General features: G+C 36.1%; 3 protein-coding genes and 1 long non-coding RNA gene across 4 annotated transcripts; 3 read left to right on the plus strand and 1 right to left on the minus strand.

Annotated features, from left to right (window-relative positions):
• LOC18780938 (transcription repressor OFP13) lies at positions 1254–2157 on the plus strand. The gene has a single exon (XM_007214066.2). It carries the CDS (start codon positions 1300–1302, stop codon positions 2047–2049), a length of 750 nt encoding a protein of 249 aa, XP_007214128.2. The 5' UTR covers positions 1254–1299; the 3' UTR covers positions 2050–2157.
• LOC109947707 lies at positions 3610–4570 on the plus strand. Its single transcript, XR_002270510.1, has 2 exons — positions 3610–4077; positions 4159–4570. It is a non-coding gene; the product is annotated as an uncharacterized LOC109947707 (long non-coding RNA).
• On the plus strand, positions 4882–8597 carry LOC18778902 (protein SMAX1-LIKE 3). The gene is made up of 3 exons (XM_007214145.2): positions 4882–6805; positions 7017–7146; positions 7286–8597. The coding sequence occupies exons 1-3, from the start codon at positions 5568–5570 to the stop codon at positions 8411–8413; spliced, it is 2496 nt and encodes an 831-aa protein (XP_007214207.1). The 5' UTR covers positions 4882–5567; the 3' UTR covers positions 8414–8597.
• Positions 12010–15868, minus strand: LOC18781382. The gene is made up of 7 exons (XM_007212077.2): positions 15706–15868; positions 15405–15513; positions 14904–14987; positions 13920–13959; positions 13196–13264; positions 12975–13084; positions 12010–12414 (listed from the first exon to the last, which is right to left on the minus strand). Exons 1-7 carry the CDS (start codon positions 15722–15724, stop codon positions 12270–12272), a joined length of 576 nt encoding a protein of 191 aa, XP_007212139.2. The 5' UTR covers positions 15725–15868; the 3' UTR covers positions 12010–12269.

Below are 16937 nucleotides of genomic sequence, written 5' to 3' on the forward strand. Positions count from 1 at the left end.
CTAGGGCTCCACGCACATGGACAGTTTCCAATATGTAACACTGTAACTATTTATAATGTACCATTAATAAAGAATATCTAATTACGCATGTTATAATGTATAGCTAATAGAATCTAGTCCAGTTGCAGACCAGTGTATATTAATTAATTTTTGGTTTAATGGTTTGTCTTCATTTATTTTAAGTAGGTCTCAAGTTCGGCTCACACAATACATATACTTATAATGAGTTTGAAATTTTATGATTACTCTAAATTCGTTATGTGTGTGTTGCTCCGTTGTAAAAGTATGTTGTAAATATTCAAAATCATTCGGAAAAAAAGAAGATGTATAGCCTGCATGTTGTTGGAGAAACATGCATGCTAAATATTATATTTTACCCTGTAATTGATGAAGCAAGTAACTCATAAACATCTACCAATGACTAACGTGATAAAGAGCTTGGAGGGAAAAGAAGAAACAGATTAGAAAAAGAAAGGTGGTACTTCCCTCATAAATGAGAAGTCTATTTCGAAGGTCCCAATCTCCAGACTCCTCAGCTCTGCTCTGCTGCTCTTCATAAAGACATATGGGCAAGGACAAGTGTGCGTGATTCAACCATTGCCTCTTAAATAGGTCATAGGAATTTTGCTTGTTTATGTTTGATTTCTTCTTTGACACGTTAATTTTTGTAATGGCCAGAGCAGGACCAATGCGTGAATATGTCAACAAACCAGCCAAAGCAATTAATTCTCAGAAAAAGCAAGCATGGGTGAAAAAACCAACAAGACCACTTTTTTTTCCCCTTAAAACTAGCAGTTTCTTTAATCAAATTAAACACATGAATGAAGTTTGAAATTATAAAAGAAATTGATTTTGAAAAAAGTGTTCGTTCTATTCACTTGTTTTAATTAGAGTGTGGTACTTGATATAATTTGTGCGAATATTCTGATATGATATAAGTCGATATTTATTAATATTATATTATAAAAGTAGAAAATAAATCATATCGTTTATTCATATTATAATACGAAAACGGAATTACAATGCGTGTTTTGTATTTCAATACAATACAATAGTTTCTTGTATTGGGAACAGAGCATTCAACACTATTCAATTCAATTAAATACGGTCATGAAAAGGCCCTACCAGCACGAGCAAAAACCATTTCCTATCCATCTTGCTTTAAATTAATATCACACCTCCTGTAACCACCTCTATCACATTAAATACCTACCAGCACACAAAAGCAGACATTCACAAACATCCCAAGTCAAAACCCAATTTTATAAGCTCATCAGATCTCTCTTTGGATTCAATACAATGGGCAAGAAAATGATGAAGCTGCACTCCCTCTTCAGGAACAAAGAAACACCAACACCAACAACAACAACAACAACAATGTTGGCAACGCTTCCATGGCAATGGCCTTCTTGCAAGCACCCCAAAACCCTCTCCTTCCGAGCAGGGGACAACATGTTCAAAACCGTAAACTCCGTCTTCTTCGACAACGGAGGAGTCGAAACTCCGGAGTCTTGGTTTACCAACTCATCATCGGAGTCAACAAGTTTCACGACAGAGTCCGAGGACTACTTTGAGGGAGAGTCCTTGGAAATGGTGGTCCGGGGAGCAAGATCGGAGAGGCTGTTTTTCGAGCCCGAGGACACCAACTCCATCCTCGAAAAGGCGAAAGCCGGGGAGATCAACCCGTTTAAGGAGAGCGTGGTGCTGGCCATGGAGTCGGAGGATCCTTACAAGGACTTTCGAAGATCAATGGAGGAGATGGTGGAGTCTCATGGGCTAAAAGACTGGGAGTGCCTGGAGGAGCTTTTGGGATGGTATTTGAGGGTGAACAAGAAGAAGAATCATGGGTTTATAGTTGGAGCGTTTTTGGATCTTCTTGTTGCTCTGGCAGCTGCTGATTCTAATAATGCTAACAATTCTAGGTCTTGTACAGTTCATAATTATTCCACTTCTTTCTCTTCTGCTGTTTCTTCTTTTTCTTCTCCGTTGTCACGTTCTTTTCAAGGTCAGAATGAGATTAGAGAGGAAGAGGAGATTACAATGTTTTAATTTCTTTCTTTTTTATTTATTTTTATTTTTTATAATTTAATTTAATTAAATTAGTAGGCTATAAACGATTTTGATGATGGAAATGAAATGATGTAAATCTCAATATACTGTCTCTCTGGGGTTGGTTTTGTTTTTTCATTAATTTTGAGTCAACGGAGTTTTTAGTTCAGTTACCTGAGAGGAGATGTCTCAAAATAGAAAAATACTAAGGAGACCAACTTTAGATACCAACTTGTGTACCAACTCTCTAATAGAGTGTGGGACCCATTGTATTGGTGGGCTCCACCTCTATTAGAGAATTGGTACACAAATTGGTATCTAAAGTTGGTCTCCCTAGCATGACCCCTCAAAATAATAGGCTGGTAGATATATCAATTTTGGATACAGAAAAATTGAACTCTCCACAACTTCGATGTGCAAGCAATATCTAATCCCCATAAATAATTTATACAAAAGGACAAATACTGTCAACTCAAAAACGTTCATAAGCTAGAATACTTTCCAATTTTGGTCTTGTTCTTCCAAACGGGCTTGATGCTGTTAAACTTTAGCATTAATACAATTTGAAAACGAGGCTAAATAAATAAAATAATGACAGTCATTAGAAAAAATAAATAAATAAATAAATTGGATGGATATATCAAGAAGCTGTTTTTCATATTTGATAAGTCCGTGCATGGGGAAACGGATTAGCATTAAATGAATACTTTTTATGACTATTTTATTCTCATTAATAATTTAGAATTACAATATAAAATTAAATACATTCTTTTATTATTTGATTTCATATGACTATAATTGAAAAATTAAATAAATTTTGTTTTACATTTCTACACAAATCAAACATGGGAAATGAAATAAAGTGGTATTTCTCGGTTACTTTCCCAACATTACCAAACATGAGAAATGAATATTCAATTTCCTATTCCTTGGAAAATGATTTATCTTGTCACAATTTTTGTTCAAAAGCTAAAACAAAATCACAAAATACTAACCAGAATCCATGTTGTATATTTGAAAGAGGTTGACCCCCTTGCTTCTCTCATGTTAATACAAACAAAACAAGCTTGTTTACATTGTGTAATTTTGATGTCGTTGGCAAACAGTGACGTGCATAATTTATATGTCATTTCGGTACAGTAACCGTACTAAAAACAGCCCTAGTTTTAAGTGCATAGGAGTAGCAATGTTGTTGTTGGGGCCAGAAATAACTAAAGGCTGAAGCCCAATAAGTTCAAGGAAGTGATGCACGTCATTACACCTCTTAACAGATTTGGGCTCCATATGCACCCAAGCAACCAACGCCCATGTAAGTTTAGGAAAATTTTGCACGCAGCCTTGACAGACAAATCAGGAAACCAAGGAGCCCAGTTTGGTGGATTGGATTGGGAGTCTAAGTCCGTTCTTATAAGTTTCACCCTTTTAGGACCTGTTGTTCATTTTAATTGAAATAGTCTAATCCAGTTCGACCTACTAAACATGGCCTTTGATAAAGGGTATTCGGGCTGAGAGGCATTCCCTTCTTCAGCTTGTTGTGAGGAGTCGTTATTCGTGTAGAGGAGGCTCTTCTGCATGATGATTTACAAGTACTGGTGCACTGATCAACAGAGCCGGCCCTTGGGGAGGGCAATTGGGGCCTGGGCCCGGGGCCCATAATTGAAAGGGGCATCAAAAAAATAAAGTTAAGCCATATATTATATACGTATAGAACAAAACAAATAAAATAAATAAATAAAAAACCAAGCGTGCATTTTTGTTTAATCCTCCCTTCCCAAAAGCGCGTGCTCACCCATATATGCTAGCAAATATATTGTTTTTTAATTCTATTCCAAAAAAAAAAACAAAACAAAACAAAACAAAACTAGACCACACTAGGGTTTAGATTCTTGTTGTCTCAATTTTCTTATATATGTACCTATCATCCCTCACTCACAATCACACCGCGGCCTCTCTCCTCTCCATTGCCTCTCTCTTTCGTCTTTCCTATCATTTCCCCTCCATGACAGAAGAGACGAAGCCAACAGAGCTGTAAGTCCTTTCTCTTTGTCTATTTATTTCCTATGTTGCTGCTATTTTCCAAATAATCACTTTATATAGGCATTCTTGCAGATTCAAGATCGCCAATTGAGAACTTATTCATTGAGAATTGAGATGGGTTTCAGGTGCAGACCCAGATAAACAACAAAGATGATTTTTCTTGGGTCTTAATCAGTTTTGCAGGGAGAACGTGAGTTTTGTAATGGATTACTTGGTTTAAACATGAAAATTTATCTGAAGATTTACCAAATGAATTGTTCATATTCATTTGGAAGAATAAGCAGAAAATGAAAATGAATTGAAAGTTTATGATGCAAAAATGGCAGATTTACTTTTAGAAAAGTTTCATGTGGGAGAAACTAACTGCAAATTCCCTATGGATGAACACGATGACATTTTTCCTCAAATTATTATCATCAAAAAATAACAAACGGGAAGGCTTATGTTGTAAAAACAATGAATGCTATAATTTTAATAAAATTAATTACTTGATAAAAAATTATAATTTTAATGTTTACATTATTTTGGGCACACTTTAGATTTTTACCCTGGGCCTCAGATTACCCAAGGCCGGCTCTGCTGATCAATAAAAGCTTCAGTTGCCATTTTAAAAAATGAAAGAAAAGGTTACTACTAATCATAAAAGTATGGAGAGAGAGAGAGAGAGAGTGTTTCGTTACATGGATTTCATGCAAGCTGGAGATACAACTCAATCAATCATCAAAGGCATTATTATTCCTCTTCTTCGAGAAGAGAGAAAAAGGTGAGCAAAACAGTTCCAAATCCCTTCAAACAGACAGACAGTCCTCTCTTCTTTTACTCAGGTCCTCGAAATTGGCGGTCTATCATAGCTTGGCCTTTTGCCTTTCTCTTTTTCCGCATTCTTTTCTTTTTCTTTTTCTCTTTTCTTTTTTCCTCTTTTCTCCGATCCTATTATCTAGCCGGTTTCAAGTTTATTATTCTAAAACACATCACTGGTGTATAAAGAAGGAAAAGTGATTATTCCATTCATTGTGTTTAAAGCTCTTTGTGCTTTTTCAAGTATGTTTTATATACTTCCCACAACATTGAGAACCATTTGCTTTTATTTATCCAAAACCCCCTTCTTTATATGGAGAAAAAGAGAGAAAAAGAGATTGAGAGAGGCAAAAGTTGCTTCACATGCAGTCCACTTTCACATACAAAGCCAAAATTTCCCTCACTTACAAGAAAGGCACAAACCCACATATCCCATAATAATCTTTCTCGTACACACTCTTCTCCACTCTCCTCATCAAACACAATATAAACCAGCTGAGCATGTAAACTACTTCAAATTAAACCAGCAACAAGGCCCCCAGAAAAATATATCTATCCAAACGAAACCCATTAAGCCAAACCCTTTGGGAGTCTACTAGAGTGATCCTTATATATACAATCTTCCTGTGTACCTACTGGGAAAACTAAGCTAGAAAGCAAACATTTATATATAACTAGAGATCATGAGAGCAGGAATTTGCATAGTCCAGCAGGCTCTAACAGTAGAGGCTGCAAGCATGGTAAAGCAATCCATTAGCCTTGCTAGACGGCGGGGTCATGCCCAAGTGACTCCTCTCCATGTGGCAAGTGCTATGCTTGCTTCTCCCACAGGACTTCTTAGAAGGGCCTGCTTGCAATGTCACTCTCATCCCCTCCAGTGCAAGGCTCTTGAGCTTTGTTTCAATGTGGCCCTCAACCGCCTCCCTGCTTCAACCCCAAGCTCCATACTAGGAACAGGTGGCCCTCACTACTCCAATAACCCGTGTTTCTCCAATGCCTTGGTCGCAGCCTTCAAGCGTGCTCAGGCTCACCAACGCCGTGGCTCTGTTGAGAACCAGCAGCAGCCTATTTTAGCCCTAAAGATAGAGTTAGAACAGCTCATAGTCTCTATTTTAGATGACCCAAGTGTTAGTAGAGTCATGAGAGAGGCTGGTTTCTCTAGTCCCCAAGTCAAAAGCAGAGTAGAACAAGCTGTTTCTGTTTCTTTAGACATCATTTCTTCTACTCAAATAAGTCCTAGTAGCCAGTCCAAGGATAGCAGTGCTAAACAACCTCTAGAGCTCATTGGTACTCACCATCATGTGTCGTCTCCACCTGCACTCGGAGAACAAAAACACTTTGATCAACCTAGGCATGAAGATGTAATGAGTGTATTGAGAGAAATGTTGAACAAGAAAATAAGAAACATTGTTGTTGTAGGAGAGTGTCTGGCTACAGCTGAAGGTGTAGCTAGGGGAGTGATGGATAAGTTTGAGAGAGGAAATATAATTAATGCTGCTCAAGATCAGGGGGATTTGAGGTATGTGAAGTTTATATGTGTTCCTCTCTACTCTTTGAGGAACATCTCTAGAGAAGAGCTTGAAGAGAAATTTGCAGAGCTCAGGAGCCTGATTAAAAGCTACATAGGCAGAGGGAATGTTGTCTTGTACTTGGGAGATCTCATGTGGGTTTCTGAGTTTTGGTCCAATTATGCTGAGCAGAAAAGGAACTGTTACAGTCATAATTTGGAGCAAATAATCATGGAGCTTAAGAGATTGGTGTGCAGAATTGGGGACGATGGAAGATTGTCACTTATGGGAATTGCAACTTTCCAGACCTACATGAGATGCAAAACAGGCCAGACTTCTCTAGAGAAAATTTGGGATCTCCATCCTGTCGCGGTCCCAGTTGGAAGCCTGAGCTTAAGTCTAAACTTTGACAGGTAAATTAATTTTCTAGATTTGAAGTTAAATTTAATTTTCTGTTACATTAATACCATTAGAAGCTGATTAATGTTATTCAGTGTTCGTTTCTCCTTCAACCTATTATTAGGTTCAAGATGCATGTCATGATTAATATTATTTCTTTCCATCAGCAAGTGACTGATAGTTTTTTGTTTTTGTTTTGGGTTGTCTGTATTTTCTTAAATCCAGTTATTTGCAAGCTGATATGAGTACCATGGCACCAAAAGATCAGTCTGATCAGGTTTTCACCACTTCCACCATCTCAAGCTTGCCCTTGTGGCTCCAAAAGTGCAGGGAAGAGAACAGAAACAATGATAAGGTTGGCCTATATCTTGGCTGACACTTTATTATAAAGTGATATAAAGTAATGAATAAAGTTATTGTCTGCACTAGCACAAATTGATATATAATTAATTAAGTAATATTCCTTTGTGTTTATTCTGTTTGTTTTTGAGCAGGAATGTATTGAAGTCAACAATATCTGCAACAAGTGGAACTTATTGTGCAGTCCAGCGCCTCAAAAACACCCCCACTATCCAGATAAACTAACTTTCAATTCTTCTTCAAAATCTCTTACTTCCACCAAGCCACTCTCTTCACATGATTGCAACCTAAACCTACATTTCAAGGATGATGAACCCAAAGACTCACCAAAAGAATACCAATTCTGGGGGTTTGAAGATAATGATGATGACTGTTATGAAGACCAAAATGAGACTAAGCCAGATCTCTTATCAAATCCTAACTCTAGTCCTAATTCGGCTTCGTCAAGCGAGGTAATGGAAGACATGGATGACGTCCTTGGAAGGTTCAAGGAGTTTAATGCTGAAAATGTCAAACTTCTATGTGAAGAAATAGAAGACAAGGTTCCATGGCAGAAAGAGATCATTCCTGAAATCGCCACAACGATCCTCAAGTGCAGGTCTGGTATGAGCCAAAGGAAAGGTAACCTCAAACACAAGGAGGGCAAAGAAGAAAGTTGGCTCTTCTTTCTAGGCTTTGACTCTAAAGGCAAAGAGAAGATTGCAAGGGAGCTGGCTAGACTTGTTTTTGGCTCTCAGAACAACTTTGTATCAATTGGCCTCAGCAGCTTTTCTTCACCAAGAGTTGATTCCACTGAAGAATATTCGAAAAACAAGAGGGCACGAAACGAGTTCGGTTGCAGTTATGTCCAGAGATTTGGCGAAGCTTTGAATGAGAATCCTCACCGAGTGTTCTTCGTGGAAGACCTTGAACAAGTTGATTATTCTTCTCAAAAGGGTATCAAGTACGCAATTCAAAGTGGAAGAATAACACTTGCTGACGGTGAAACTCATGTTCCTCTTAAGGATGCTATTGTGATTTTCAGTTCTGAAAGTTTCAGCTCAGTTTCCACAGCCTGCTCTCCTGCAAGAAGCCGAAAATCGGATGAAGCAACCAAAGAGAAAGAGGATGATCATAACTTGGTGGAGAAAATCCCATGTGTCTCACTGGATTTGAATCTTACTATTCAAGATGATAATGAAGAGGAGCTTTCAGATGCAGACTATGCTATATTGGAAGCTGTGGATAGGCAGATTTTTTTTAAAACTCAAGAATCACAATAGAAGACAATTCAAACTGATCTTTAATTCCTGAAGTTTTAACTCTTTCTTTTTTGGTTTTTTTTTTTTTCATTGATGGGGAGGTAAAGAAATGTTTAACTTAATATGGGAAAGAGGTAGGTTAATTTGTAAGCATTTTTCATGATTGGAAGCTAGCTAGGATTTTGCTTTGTTTTCTTTGCTAGAATTTTGTTATGCAGCAAAAGTTGTGTATGTAAATTTTCTTTTTTCCTCCATATTGTTATACTTATATGCCTAGTTAGTTAAGTTACCTAGGAGAAAAACAAAATATAGTCAAAGGAAAGCTTAGGGCTTGTTTGGTGATCATTTCATTTTTAGTTTTTTAGCTTTAATTTTAATTTTAATTTTTTGTTAAAAACATAAGGAAAATACATAAGATAAAAGAGGATTTTAGAATCTTGTCATACTTTCGTGCACACTAAAGTGGGATACACTCTAGAACCTAATTGATTTCAATATTAATAAGAGCTTATTAATCTTGATGCAGTTCTTTAATCTTGAATATATAGTGGGGAAGCAGAAAGCCTGTGTACATACCATTACCAACCAACTTTTGATCTAATCTTCCAATGTTGGAAGCGATTCTTGTTGAACCCCCTAATTGATAAAAAAAAATTCTTCAACAAATTAGTTATATATTAATCTAAAAATAATAATAATTAGTTATATATTGATTTTTTCTTCTGTAATGGGGCGGGTTGGGGAACTCATTCCCCAACGAATGTGGGGATGGGGAATCTCCGATATAAATATTGCGGGTATGAAGACGAGGAGAAAAGCTTAATGGGGATGAGGATGGGGATGGGGATGGGAATGGCATACCCATCCCGGATTCGACCCATTGCCATCCCTCGGCCTCCTCTTCCAGTGCTCGACAGAACAAAACAAAATCATCAGCAAAAAATAAGTGGAAGATAGTTACACCCTTAGTGATAACTCGGTTTTGACTGTTCACATAGTAGGCCCATAGACGGCAAAAATTTAGTTGAGTTAATTTTGGTCCAAATACAAGTAAATTACATTGATTATCTCCTTAGCTGAAAGAGTGAATGCTTGTAATGAATTACAAGTTCCTTGGCTCACACCCATTCTTTTGAATTTTGAATTTTGATGGGTGTCCTCGTGTGGTCTATAAATTTTGAAATCTAAATAGCAATATGAATGTTGCTGTCTTAGGTAAAAATATTTTTATGAATTTTCCATTAATTCAGGACCTACCATTCAAGTTCCCTTTTTTTCTCCTTGATCACTATCATTGAACTTGTGATCCCAATGAGTTGAAAGGTTTTTTAAATCTTACACAGAAGCTATTGCACTAGCCGTTTTCGACATATGATCTTATTACAAGTACATGATCTAGAAATCATTGCAATCGGCAAAAAGGGTGTTATTAGAAAAAGCAATGGGGAGAAAACAAATAAAAAGCATGAAGCCACTAATTGTGTATTCTTTCGAGGGGTCATTGATGGTCTAAAGTATTCAAAGGAACATACTTTTTGATGGTTTTTGCACCTTTTCTATTTAATATCAACTCTCTCTCTCTCTCTCCCCCCCATCAAAGACAATATTCAAACCATCAAAGTTTTGATTAATTTTGGAAAGAGAGAGAGAGAGAGAGAGAGAGAGAGAGAGTTTCTACAGCTTGAGCTTTTGTAGTCTCTAGGGAAAAGCAAGCAACGGCCGTCTTTTTTGTCTCAACCATTCAAACTTTATTGAGACTTGTGAAAATGGAAATTTGAACAAGTTTTAAACAAACTCTCAACAAATTTTGGCAAAACATTTATGAATATACAATTTAGGTTTGAGTACATAGAAGATTAATCTTTGTGCATGCAAACCATTTCAATCAGATTTCAGTTCTATTTATGCATCCAAACAATTTTTAGTTGTAAATGATTATTTTGGTTGAAGCCAATTTGTGAAAACAAATCTTCACCGATTGGTTTTAACAATTATTTTTGCTTTGTTTTATAAATTATGCAATGCAATATTGGATATCCAGTTTAATTGGTATTGTTTGGCCAGCTTAATTTGTTTCTCCGACTAAATCTAGTGTTTAATATTATAGGGGGAGAGTTTAGTCAAAAAGAGTTTTTTGTGCACATAGAGGGGACTCCCAAAACAAACATTCGGCAGCTACACATGGATAGAAGAAACTCCAAACAGAAATTGCTGGTTCAAATAGCTTCATTTGAGATATTATCTAATCTATATATGATTTACCAGAAAATGTGTGCATCATTGTGGCAGTGCAGAACACATGCTCTCTCTTTTGTTATATTGTTATCTATACTATGTCCATCACAAATTTTGTCATGAGCCGCTAGAACTTTGCTGCGTGCCCATGTCCACCCAGGTCATCTTCTTCAGCGTTTCGTGCAGACTCCGGCGTCAGCTTCTTTGGTGCTACATTTGACTCGCTGGGTAGAAAATTGCCTAACATGACCTGATATGCTCAAGGATAGGAAGGTAAGAGATATATTTCGAACCTGCTAAGGTAACTGATATCAGGCCAAACTTTTATGACAATATGAAATTACTCTGGCAAACATGAAATGGTAAAGTGCCCGCAGGAGTACCAGGTTGAAGAAGCAGTCTGACATTTCAAATTACACGTTGCAGACATAGTGTCCAAATTGCTCTTGGTCCTTGTTCAGCGAGTAATATATCTTCCATGTAAATGTCCTTCAACCCAAGGAAAAAAAACAAAGAAAGCAAAAAAGGAGGAAAACAGAAAAGAATAAAGCAAGGCTAAGAGGAATATCTTTAGAGGAAGAACCTTCAAGAATCATCTCGCACTACAAATGATGAGTTGCATCCCCAAATCTTCAGAACACTCCAAGAAATTGATGCTTTAACAATAAGACGATGGCTCTTAATTCCTCATGTTGATTATTCCACACAGAAATCAACGCCACGGTGGATATTCAACTCGTCTCAACTACTATCAAACATTCAAAACAAAGAAGTTGAGGTCGACTCCAAAATCAATTGGCAACGAGTGAAATACCCCAATTACAATCCAATGTGGGAAAATTATACCATACATATGTGATTCTTTAATGTATATTTTCTAAATGTTATCGATTGCAAAGTTGTTTTCAACTTTTGTATGTGTTGCATTTTTCCAGCTTTAAAACATTGTCTTTTGTGTGGTTCGTCGACTTGAATCATCATCACACCATAACCTTGGAACATTAGGAAGAAAAGTGTATGGAAGCATCTCCAAATCGCTAAAGCTCAGGTTCAGCAATAACTTGATCTTGCATGGGAGAAAGACTTCCATGAAACATGGATAATACTATTTTGCTATCCCTGACCAATAACGTTATGACACGCATGACAACACTTCCACAAGGAATAACATTAGGCAAGGATAGTAAAACAGTGTCATTCCCGTTGCAACTAAGTTTTTCTCCTTGCATGGGCTGCTTCAGTTGTTGGCTGCCCAATATGGGTAAACATTCGGCAATTAAAACAAGAAAAGAACTATTTGATCTATCAATGGGATCAAATTCAAAACTGTGTCATGGTTCCAAAGAACCATTTGATCTATCACTTGTAAATTAGAAACAAGATTTTTTTTTGTAGCAAATAGGCATATAACTTGTTAATTTACTATACTTTGGCTCGACCATTTCCAAATATCCAGTATCAAATCATGAAGCTGACATAGAACTAAACATTACATATAAATCTGACTCGAGAGAGTCAGATTTTCATTTTTAATATCAGTTTATCAAAAGCAAGCATAAGCTAAAAACAAGATTAAAATTGTGGAAAAGACATACACAAACCCAAGGGCGAACTATACTAACATCAGTCTAGATATCGGAGTTCATTTTATACCCGTGGATGGATCCTTTCCAAACCCCATCAAAACATGAGTTGCCAACATTGAACCCCGACGAGTCATTTCCACAACGCGGCCAATCAGCGGTATCTTAACTGTTTCTCTATTCCAAAGAGGCTTCTTGTCCCACCTACAAAAATTTCATCTTCACTTTCATAAATGATCTGACAGAAAAATTTATGTCAATAGCATTGCAGTTATAAGAATAAATTCCGAATAACCCAAACTTGAACTTCACTTTAAATCAGGCTAGAGGTCTATGCTCTATGTAGAATTTATGTTTACACAAACCTTATGCTAAAATATTCTGGGACTTCTGTTTTAAAATTATTCCCTCAGGCATTATTTTCTTCCGATAGTTGGCTAGTCTAAACTGGCATCGGATGGAACGACACAGACTTGGTTCAAAGCTGACAAAAGCATATACGATAATACACTACACCATCATTGACCCAAAAACAAATATATAGTACACCATCTCTCGGTAAATTCATTGCATCTTACTCAATATCTACCATAAATTTAACACAACACCTGGTAATCAGAACAAAACGTATTTGGTTCCAAACTTCGGTTAAAGGGTATTCATCAGAAATATAAAGCAGGTTTTTAAATTTAAGCTAGAACAAAACATACCAAAAGACAAATGGAAGAGAGACACAAAAGAATGTTAAAGGTTTAAGTACATACCAATCTTCATGGCGAACAACTTTTCCTTCCAAAAGGTGCAATTTGATGAGTGATATCACATCTACGTCTTTCCCCATGAACTTGTAATGTTGTTTGTTATCAATCAATATCTGCACTCAAATGACAGGGACATCTAATTAGGTCTTACAACATATCGACCCAAACAAAATATGTTTTCAAAGAACTGAAAAAACTTTAACGAGAGTTGGAAAAGAAATCACCTCATGATTTCCTGGTGAAATCATATTTTCTGTGATGTCGTATTCCACAATTCTTGATTCACTAAAGATCTGATAAATAGGAAAAAACAAACCAAAGATGCTGTAAAGCTAAATAAACACGTCAACAGCAATAGTAGAACAAGAAGAAAAGCACCACTTCCAACTCTACCGTATAAACTCATTTAAAATCATAAGCACTGAAAAGAACTCTCTTGCGTTAGTCATTCATAGGGAAGTAACTTTTATGATCTAGAGTAGATAATACAACTTCCTATATTCAAATTATGTTTATTTGCATCAAACCCAAGTTGCTTCAGGATCGAAAATTCTACAAGCTGAAGGTACACAAAGAATTCATGCCATCATGTTATGATGGGGTTTGGGAAGGCATAGTCTGGGTTTCCGCAGAATCTTCAAAATATTGACACTCTAAAAAGAAATTTGAAACTTAGTCCAACTATCCCAAACAGTTAACTTATTCCTCCTATGTCGATCCCTTTGTACAGTTACCAATACACCACAAACCACCATTTAATTTGACCCACTATAGAAAAAAGAATAAACAAAGGCAGAAAAGAAGAGAAAGACAAGACAAAGAACCTTGACATGCTCAAAGGCTAATAATTTCATTACATCAACTGTCACTATTGAATTCAAAACAAAACCCCAAAAGCATTTCACATATGATAAAAAATGAACATTATAATCAGCATGGATAGAGGACCTTGGGAAGTGAATAAAACGCTGATTTGATCTGCTTCAACCTACCAAAAGAAAAGCTCGTGTGATACAGAGATTCTCATTTATAAATTCAGTCTCACAAAGCTAATGAAGCAGAATGATCTAACAAAAAAGCAGGTTATATAAAAGGTGATCTGTTAAGCTTCTATTGACGCTCATACTTTGGTGGAAGATTGGTGTACCAAAAAGGGACATTCTCTCCAACTCTTCAAATTGGGTATAACACACAGTTGTACCTCCAAGAGCAATAAAATCAGGAAAAAAATTCACAACAATCTTGTAGATGAAGCGCATGGCACAATCAAACTTTGAAGTAATGCATAAACTGTGTACCTACGTCACTTCTGTTAGAACCAGAGATCTTAATGTTGTGTTTAATTCTCTTCGAGAGGTGCTGTTGGCACTAACAAGTAGTGTCAAGTTACATTTTGGAAACGGCAGTTTTGGCAATTGAGTATCTGAGTTAATAAATGAATAAATAAAAAAACAAATGAGGGATGCAGGACGACATTTAAGAGTGCCAATAGCTCCTCTTTTATTTTTCTTCTTCTCTAAGAGAGCCTCAACTCTAGTGATTACAGGAGAAGGTTTTAAGTGAACTCTGTCCTGTAACAACTCATCTTCAAAATGATGGAAACCGGCTTTGGTTCTATATGGAAATTTCAAGGAACTCAACTACAACCCCAAACCCCCACCCAACCACCCCCCCCCCAAGCATCCGGCATAAAATAATAACCTTAATGTTTTTTTTTTTTTTTTTTACATATAATACTTTCTACTAGAATAGGTAAATTTATCCTCATATGTTGCATCTTAAAACAGAAGCAAAACAAAAGCATTATCTTTTGAAAGGAAATGAAAAATTGAGTGCAAGACTTTACAGGAGGCAGATGCATGGTTTCATCCTGAGTGAGTAGAGTAAGTAATGTAATTCTAGAGTAGTTAATTGAAACACGCCAATACATACCCACGAGCACACATCAGTGGGTCCTCAAAGGAAGCATTTGGACTGTAGATTTCAAAGTCAGAGGCCGTTGCACGGGATCCATATCTGAAATGATCCAGCACTAAAATTCTCATTAACTTTGAAGAAACAAACTGAATTCAATTTGGCACGGTAACTATAAAGGTAAACATATGATCACCCCAATTTAATTTTTTTATAATTAATTTGATTTCCAGTAAATTGATCAAGCATAAAGAGAATGAGTATGGTTTGCCAATGCAATAATTTTCAAAACATTAGCCTAAAATTGATGTTCCTCCATTGAAGTGCAAGATGGTGATGGAGACCCAGTTAGCATTATTGAACTTTATCTATTATAAAACAGACCCCTTATAAACTGAAGAGTAAATAAATATATAAATCTTCCATATCCATCCATTTCAAAGCAAGATAACTAAAACCCAGATAGCATTATTGACATTATTATCTGTAAAAGAGAGTGCCAAGGAGAATGAAACTTACAGGTTAAGAATGTGAGGCATTATATCATCAGAAAGGTGCTTTCTTGAAATAAATTCGCATGCTCCTTTGCAGCCCGCTTCCCTCTTCTGATCCATATACTCTTCCTTATCTTCAATTCAAGATAACGTAAATGTAATGCATATGAAATCGTAAAACCATACTAATATGAAAAATCCAAAATCCACGGAAAACTAGAATCCACAATTATTATTATTATTATTATTATTTTCATGGGAATGAAAATTTTGAAAATCCCCCAACTCAGACAAGTTCATAAATTAAAAAGAAAGAGAAATGAAACCTTGTTGGTTTTTCTCCATGGCCGAAGATGATAATTTGTTGCGGGCAAAACAGGTCCTGAATCGTAAAGAATGTGAGAGACTGAGTGATGGCTTGGCTAAGCTTCAGAAGAAAAGGAAAGAGTAAGAAGAACTCGTGGCTTTATGGCGCGCAACGTGGCCGTGCTTTGTCCATTTCCCATTTTACATTGTCAACTTGGTTGTAGCTTCATGGCGCGCAACAAAAATCTATACAACTTACAAATATCAATAATTATGGCGTTTTCTTAGCCAATATCTTATCATTTATATGTTGGAAAATAGGGTCTAATTGCTTCACATACACAATAACAAGTTAGGTCATCTCCAGTCATAGAGTTAAATGTAGTCCATGACTATAAATTTAGCCTTCCAAAATTGGCTAAATTTTTTCATATGTAGCCATGCATAGCTATATTTTAGAGTCCTTCATATTTTATTATTTTGAGAAAATTATAGTACAACACTCATATATTCCAGAACTATGTCTTTTTTAATTTAATTAAATTACTATTTAGAGACAATATTGTTTAATTTATATATATAAACAAAACGAATTTAAAGCATATAAAAAGGTTTTAAATAAAAAAATAAAAAAATAACTTTTCAATCAATGGTTCTGACCTCCAACGGTCAGAAACCTATATATATATATATTACAACAAAACGAATTTAAAAAGTTTTTTTTAAGGAAAAAAAAAAAACTAACGGCTAGCTGACGTCAACGCGCCTTTAATATTGTCTGTTGGATCTGCAGTTGCACGAGATGTTTCGTGCTCTTGTCCACACGTGTACTCTCTTCTTAGAAAGCACATGTGCTGGGCCCATAAAAAAAATTTGATCTAGGTCAAAGCTGGGCAACATGTGGCATGGTTAGAAGGCTAAAGGGCCAAATATGGCCAATTTTTTTTTTAGCCTATTACTGGAGATGAGTTTTGCATTATGTTACGCTACATTTGGCCTGGAGATGACCTTAACCCCCATTACGTTGTTTATGGTTGAACGGTGCTCATCTCCCATTACGATGTTTTTTATATCGCTCCAAGCGAGGCGTAAGCTTTCCTTGTATTGAGTTATTATAATTAAAAAATATAAAGTATAATTGAAAGAAGTTTTTAATTTCATTCTTGCACCAAACAAGAAAAACATTCATTATTTGGTTAGAATATGGATAAAAATATATTAAGCTGGGAGCTATGGAGCTACTCAATTCTTT

Source organism: Prunus persica, chromosome G2 (assembly GCF_000346465.2).
Source record: "Prunus persica cultivar Lovell chromosome G2, Prunus_persica_NCBIv2, whole genome shotgun sequence".
NCBI lineage: Eukaryota > Viridiplantae > Streptophyta > Magnoliopsida > Rosales > Rosaceae > Prunus > Prunus persica.